This window comes from Leopardus geoffroyi, chromosome C3 (genome assembly GCF_018350155.1).
Source record: "Leopardus geoffroyi isolate Oge1 chromosome C3, O.geoffroyi_Oge1_pat1.0, whole genome shotgun sequence".
NCBI classification, from domain to species: domain Eukaryota; kingdom Metazoa; phylum Chordata; class Mammalia; order Carnivora; family Felidae; genus Leopardus; species Leopardus geoffroyi.
Window position 1 is genome coordinate 115855800 of NC_059338.1, and position 8268 is coordinate 115864067.

An 8268-nucleotide genomic window follows, 5' to 3' on the forward strand; every position below is an offset into this window, starting at 1 on the left:
TCAGCAGTCTATGTAGTGCCACCACCAGACACACGAGCCACATTCTCCACCCTAATCCCAAGCTGAGTCTTATATGGGCTTTTCAAAAGACTGCATGAGTTTCCACATCTCTGCTTAAAATGTGGTTGATTTATTTACATCTAGGAGGCAGGTCTACATCCTTAGGTTCACCAACAAAATCATGAAAGCTACGGCCCCTCTCTGCTAAACCAGTTTCATCTCAAATCATGCCACTCTTGAGTTTTCTAGACTTTAATCTTACCGACCATCTTAATTTCCTTGAATACCCTGTGCCTGCTCCATGCCGCTTCCAACACAGGGACTTTGTACATGCTGTTCCATGTGTCTCTTTCTCCTTTCCCTAGCTATAACTTCATCTGCAATTGCACAGGTGTCATTGCCTCCAGCATGAACCACATGTCCCATCTCGTGCTGCCCTCTGTTGTGCTATCTAACGATGGCTTGTTCACACGCTCGTCTCCTTACCAGAGTAAGAGCTGCTTGCACAGCTCTTTGTATCCTTGCATCCTCAGCAAAAAGCACAGTAATGGCACCTCACGTCTTGGAATGACTACAATAGGTCATTTAATATCGAGAAAATAAGTTGTAGGTGGTAAAAATCAATATATACTTTTATGGTACATTAGGGAACAGGTGTGATTTTCCAAGAAAATGTTTTCAAAGAAGAGATTTTATAGAAAATAAGCACCAACATTTCCTTACTTTTTTTGTTTTGCCCATGGCCTTCAGGATGGAAAGATTTAGGTCTTCAAGTGCTGCTAGTACATTCTCATATTCACCCAAGTGCTGAGAAAAATATTCTAAAAGGAAGAATATTGAAAAAAGTTAATGTTTGTATTTAGGTATTCTAAAGAACAGCAAAATCAACTGATGATTAATTCCATAAATGAGCAAAACAAATTGCATGTTATAACTGAAAACTGGAAGGTTTTCAAAAGAGACTAAGGTGTCAATATATTCATTCTAAAAAAAAAAAAAACACCCTAAACAGTTACAATTATACTTGAAGAAATGCTTTTTCCTAAAATAGGGAAAAAAAATGAATCTGGACCTATGGGCAAGACTATCACAATAAAAACTATTCTCAACAGCATATTATTACATTACTATAATCATTAAGATAGTAGTTTCAGAAAAAAAAAATACATGACATTTTATCATCTCTCCTGGGAAACATTTAAGGAAGGTAAGCTCTCCTCATGACTAAGAACTAATAAGGCTACAAAACACGAAGATGGCCCCCTTGGTATCTCTCATGTACTACTCCTGTCATAATTTATTTTTCCACGATTTGGGCAGAGCAAAAGGTATATTTACCACATTTTCAGTAGGCAGAAATAAATAATACATTGGGTGTTACAATTAAGAGTATGGAATATAGACGGTTCCCAAACAAGGTGAAATAGAGGAGAGATACATGCAAAACCTCATCTTTACTTACAGAGACCTATATATTTCTGAAATGAGAGATCTAGCTTGACCAAAACTCATAGAAAGTCATACGCTGAAAAGACCTAGAACTTTCAGTCACTAGAAAATCAGTAGCCCTCACCATTCCTGTGAACTCATCATTGGATGAGCTGTAGTTTATTATTGCCTCTCCTTAGTGTGCCATAACTATTTGTGGAATCAAATAGAATGACAAGCATAATCCACATAAAGCTATTTGAAATCACTGAGATAAATTTCAGCATGTCTTATGGAAACTTTAATTTATTTCATACTCCAGATGGAATTATTTGTTGACACTGATATTAATAACAAATTGGGAGTACCACTGAATGATTTATTAGTAAGTGTTCAGAACTTATCTGAGAAGAAAAATAAACACAGGTGAGCAATAAATCAATTCTAGATTATGGCTGTCAAACTATGGTTTGTGTACACATGGATTAAAAACACACAGCATGTTTTTGACAAAAAGAAAATGCATTCCTGATGATGTAGTTCTTAAAAAATGTGTGGTGTATATCATCTCATAGAAAGGTTCGTTCAGGAAGGGATTAGTTGGAAGGTAAATAAGGAAGCAGATACTCCTTAAATACCTGCTTGACGGTAACATTTTAATTCTTGGCTAGGATATTGATTTTCTCTGAGTGGTGACCAACGTGTGTGACCTTGTCCACGCCATTATTTGCAATCAATGAATAAAACCGTTTATGAAGTAGCAAGCAATTAATGTGGCTACAGAAAATCAATTAAAAAAAATTATTATCAGAACAGAATCCACACTAAGTTGCAACAAGGAAAACGTGTAAAGAAAAATGGAAAAAAGTAAAGCTGTTAGCACATTTTTACTTATTTATATACAAAGACTCAAGAAAGATTGTAATGGGGATCTTAAATGTAAGCATGCAGAAATAGGTTAAGTGGAAAATAGGATGTGGTGCTTAAAAATCAGGTTTAAGAAAAACAAAACAAGAAGGAACACCTCCTAAAATATTTTCATGAACACTATATCTGGCTTAACTGATGAAGGTCCCTGGAGAGAATATAAATGGTCTTTCCACTGTGAAATTAGATTTATGAAGGCACATGCTGATAAAACACATGGGAAGGTTTCTGAGCTGACACCTATCTAGCCTTCATGCCTTCCTTCTTTTATTCATCCACTCATTCATCTCAATTATCAAAGCAGTTAGGGGGGAAAAAATCACTCCCTAAGCAATACACTGGGACACAAAGAAAATAACTCTCAGAATAGAGAGAACTGCAGCACCTAAGCTCGCATAGGTGCTTAGGTGTAAGGGTTATTTTGAGGAGGTGCAGGTCAAAGTCACTCAGATTGTATTATAACTTAGTAAGGGGCACGTTCCAGGGCAAGTGGGGCTCTAATGAACTCAAAGTGGGAAGTCAGACGAAAGAGCCAGCACATTTAATACAGATAAAAGGAGAGAATCCCCAATCTCCACTTCATCATGGTGAGCTTTCACATAGTCATTCCAGGACTTAACACACATTTACTTAGTGCCTTATTTAAGGAGCCTACAACCAGGTAGGGGAAATAAACATTCCAACAAATAACTGTTATACACATGATCATTGTGCCAGACAATGGTCCAAGAACCCAGAAAACTGTCCTTCAGAAATGGAGAGATAAACAGTTTTCCAGAGCAGCAAAACCAAAAGGAGTTCATCACCACTAGACCAGCCTTACCAGAAATGTGAAAGGGACTGCTTTAAGCTAAAATGAAAGGGTACTAATTAATTATTAATGAGAACACATATGAAAGTGTAAATCTCACTGGTAACTGTAAACATATAGTAAAATCCAAAATAACCTAATGTAAAGGTGGTGGGTTAATCGATTATAAAGCTAGTATGAAGGTTAAAAGACAAAAGTATTCAAATGATAATTACAATAATTTACTAGAACCACAAAATGAAAATATGCAAATTGGGATATCTAAAGCATAAAAATTTTCATGGAGGTGAGTGAGTAAAAAATGTAGAGCTTTAGAGCATGTTCAAAGTTAAGTTGTTATTAAGTTAAAACAGACTGTTATAAATTGTTTTATGTAAGCCTCATGGTAACCACCTACACTAGGTACACACACACACACACACACACACACACACACACACACACACACAGACAAAGAAAAAACTGAAATATACCACTACAGAAAAGCATCAAGTCACAAAGGAAGAAAGCAAGAGAAAAAGAAACAGAGGAACTACAAAACAGTCAGGAAACAATCAATGATACATAAATAAGCATATATGTATAAATACTTAGCTTAAATGTAAATGGACTAAATTCTCCAATGAAAAGACAGAGTGGATGAATGGATTGAAAATCTTTTGTTGCCACCAAGAGACTTATTTCAGGTATAAGGACACAGACTGAAAGCGAAGGGATAGAAAAAGATCTTCATGCAATTAGAAACCAAAAGAAAGCTGAAGTAGCTATAGTTAGATCAGATAAAACAGACTTTAAGACAAAGATTATAAAAAGAGACAAAGAAGGTTATTATGAAAAAATAAAGGGCCAATCCACCAGAAGGATATTACATTTGTAAATATACAGGCACATAACACAGGAGCACATAAATATATAAGGCATATATTAACAGATCTAAAGAGAGAAATAGACAATACAATATAGTAAGAGACTTTAATATGCCACTTATATCAATAGACAGATCATCCAAACAGAGAAATCAATAAAGAAACAATGGCCTTAAATGACATTCGACCAGATAGACCACACACACACACACACACACACACACACACACACACACTCAGAACATTCCATCTAAAAGCAACAGAATACAAACTCTTCTCAAGTACACAACGAACATTCCCCAGGATAGATTAGATGTTAGGTCACAAAACAAGCCTTGATAAATTTAAGAAGACTGAAATCATATCAAGCATCTCATCTGACCACAATGATGTAAAACTAGAAATTGCAAGATGAAAACTGGAAAATTCACAAATCTGTGGAGATTAAACAACCCTCTCTTGAACAACCATGAATCAAAGAAGAAATTAAAAGAGAACACAAAAAAACAACTTGAGACAAATAACAGTGAAAATACAACATACCAAAACTTATGGGATGCAGCAAAAGCAGTTCTAAAAGGGAAGTTCATAGAATTAAATGCTACCTACATCAAGAAACAAGAAAGATCTCAAATAATAATAATCTTTGCACCTCAAGGAATTGGAAAAAGAACAAATGAAACGCAAAGTAAGTAGAATGTGGATCTTAAAGGGCAGTCATGGGGGGTAATATACAAGGCAGTAACTGTAGTTAGTAATACTATGTTACATATTTGAAAGTTGCTAAGCGAATACATCTTACAAGTTCTCATTACAAGACAAGAACTGTGTGTGGTGATGGATGTTGATTTATCTATCAAAGTATATTTGTCAATGTCAATGCAGGCATAAGAGTATCTGGAAGGATATGCTCCAAGCAGTTAGCAGTGGAGGTCACTATCAGGCAAAAGGAGAGACAGAGACAGAGAAAGAGACAGAGAGACACAGAGAGAGAGAGAGTGGGAGGGAGGGAGGGAGGGAAGGGGGGAGGCTGAGATTTTGTCTTACATGCCAATGTAAGTCTGTATTGCTAAAATTTAAAAACCAGTTAAGTATTATTTTCATAACTAAAATAAAGCAATACTTTATTTTAACATATTTTGATTTCTAGGTGTATAATTTAGTTAACTAAGTAAAAGCAACAGAATGAAAGTTGTTAGATACCTGGACCTTTTAACTGGCTTCCCTGAAAGAGCACAGGAAATCTGTTTTTCATGCCAGTCAAATGTCATCCCTCCCATGCACCAGGGCAAATTTGTTCGGGATGTGAGTTGACAGATTTTACTTGTGTGCACTGAAGCATTTGGTTTTGATTAGAATCCAACTTAAATATTTACTTTATATTTACAAAATAACAAGACATGAAACTATACTCTGGAAATTAAAATGCATAATCTTGAGCAGAGAGGGGGAGGATTATAACACACAATTGGGACTATAATCACTGGGTTTAAAAATACAGAGCAATTTGGTTGCATTAACACCCCATATACTAGTTCCTTAACTATGGGGAAATTCATAGCCAAAGCTTTTTCTAAGTACAGGGTAGGTTTCTAATCGAGTTCTATTATTATAGAAGACAAATTAAACTTTTTTTTTTTGTAGCGGATTAAGTGAAGATACACAATTACACTGAGAGGATAATGTAATACTCTTTGATGACAATACATAAGCAACATAGCAAATAAGAGCCACTACATGTCTTCATCTTAAAAGCCCTTTTAACAGTTTGCTTTCTCAAGAGCCATGCCTACCTAAGCAAAGTTAAATAGACAACAAAAAGAATTAAGTGGATGATTTGAGGAAATCCTTATTTTGGCCTAACCTATCTAGAAATGGGTCTCTCAACCTCACAAAATTATTGACATAATCTTCTCCATTTCCCTACTTCATCTCTCCACTTCACTGGCAGGGACCATCTGCCCATGGATGAGAATGGATCACAACTTGACCTTGATCGTGATTGCTGTTCTTTAGAAAGCCTGGTGGCCAGGGTCCCCATGGGCCCTTTTGCCTCCTTGGCACAGTTTAATACCCATGTGTGGACAGATCATGGTTTGATTATGTGCAAAAGCATGTCAGGATTTCCTCCGTTTTTCTCTGCTAGTGTTTCATAACTAACAAAACATGAACTGCTTTAGTACTGAGATACCTTGCTTCTGCATAAACAGCTTGCTTTTCAGCTGGATTCTTCTCACAGAATACAAGATAGACACAATACAGGAACAGGAAACAGAGTTTTTTATGACCATTGGAAAATGTGAAACCTCATGGTTGGTGATTATCATATTTGTGTTGTCCAGAGTTCTTTTCTTGAAAGCTTGTATTCTGATATATTGTCTTGGCATATCCTCACTTGGTGTTGCTCTACCATTTTTGATGAAATGGAAGATAACCACTCTTGAATATTGTAAAATGGACTATGTGATGATTTGGTAAACTTCAAATTTATAAGGATTAGAAGATATTCAGGAAGTGCTTATGACTTCAATTAAGAGTTTCAAAGAATATCATCTATAAAATTATTTCTAAGAAGCCTAGACAATAAACTCAAACCTGGACAAGGTGTTATATATTTATCTTAAAACAGAAAGCCTAAAACCTTCCAGTGTTCAGAGAAAAATGGCTGTTTCACACTGAATAGTCTCACAGTGCTCCACAATTTACTCAAAACAAAAGATAAATCTCAGAAATATTTGCCTTCCCACAGTCCTAGCCTTTGACTTTTGTTTCCAACCACAAAGATGAAGAAAATAATAGAAGAGGCTATTAAATCAAGAATCTATAGAAATTCCTCTCTCCATTGAAACTTGTTTCGCAAGTGACATTTAAAACTCCAAAACTGTTTAGGCAGGTATGGGACAGAGTTGTTTTTACATGTCAAGGGGGGTCAGTCTTGCAATCTATTTGAAAAGAATAATGAAGTTGTATTAAACACCAATTTAAAAATATATTCAAACTAGTGGAGAGTTTTCTACCGCAAAACTAATTGTACCAAATGCAAACAAAATAACTCTCTTCCATGAACAAATTGAGTCCCAACTCTTTCTACAATGAAAAACATGCTTGAGTAAAACTCAGTTAAGATAAATCCTTTGAGATCTCAATTATCTTTTATATTCCCAAATTCCTAATCTAGGACATTAATTTTAGGGTATATAGAAATTTATATAAGATGGTGTTCTTTTTCATTCTAAAGCAAGTAGTGAGTTTGACTGCCTCCCCCTCCCCCAACACAACTTACCACATAGTTCTTCTGTGTCGAGATTGCTGAAAAGAAAAAAAAAATAGTTACTTTGGTAATATTTAAGTTTTTAAATAGTTAAGTACAGTTATTCCCCAATTTAGGTTACAATAATAATAGAGGATATGTAGTTATGGTATTTTTCATGTAAATTCGACGTTGTTTACTCAATTATGTTAACAATGATTATATCAGATTCTGTCTGTGAACAAATAATTGTTGGGGTTTGTGTTTTCCCCAGTATCATGCTGGGGAATACTGCATACTGGCTGAATAATTAGAGGCTCTGGAGCCAGAATGCCTGAGTTCAAATCCTGACTCGACCATTTACCACCCTGGGACCCTGAGTACTTTGCATCCCTGGGTCTCGGTTCCTCAACCACAAGGTGGGGATAATAACTTCTGTTTCATATGAATGCAATAGGATGTGAATGGGTTAATAAATACAAAGCAGTTAAAAGAGTGGCACAAAATAAGCACTTAATAAATGTTAGCTATCATGATTTCAGACTTGGTAGAACTACTAGAACTTCCATTATCTAAATTCAATCTTTGAGGGAAGTTTGACTCAATGTCTTCTTGGAATGATTTCTAAAACATAATGAAGAGTTACACGGCTTAATATTTACATGTAAACAACAGATGCCTTTTACGAATGTAACTATGGAACAGCAGATGAAATGTTAGTAGATATAATACATTCCTATCAGAATAGTGTCTTGACCGAGGAAGGCTTGGTAAAGGAACGCAAGAATGATCCAAAATCAGGCAATAAATAAATACAACACTACACTGTAACTTAAAGGAGAAAACTCATATTAACTACTAGATGAGACATTAATAAAATTTTAATTTTAGAAAGTTCATTTAAAATTTTTTTGAAGTGGGGCGCCTGGGTGGCTCAGTCGGTTGAGCGTCCGACTTCACCTCAGGTCACGATCTCACGGTTCGTG

The 8268-nt window shown here is 35.5% G+C and overlaps 1 protein-coding gene across 2 annotated transcripts in view; it reads right to left on the bottom strand.

Moving 5' to 3' along the window:
• The window catches only part of NECAB1 (N-terminal EF-hand calcium binding protein 1), a 196827-nt gene that overhangs the window by 105448 nt on the left and 83111 nt on the right, over window positions 1–8268 (bottom strand). For both annotated transcript variants that reach the window (XM_045454282.1, XM_045454281.1), the window contains exons 4-5: window positions 7316–7341; window positions 724–821 (exon numbers count right to left, since the gene is read on the bottom strand). In XM_045454282.1, coding sequence (XP_045310238.1) covers window positions 724–821; window positions 7316–7341 — 124 coding nt within the window. The remainder of the gene's footprint in view (window positions 1–723; window positions 822–7315; window positions 7342–8268) is intronic.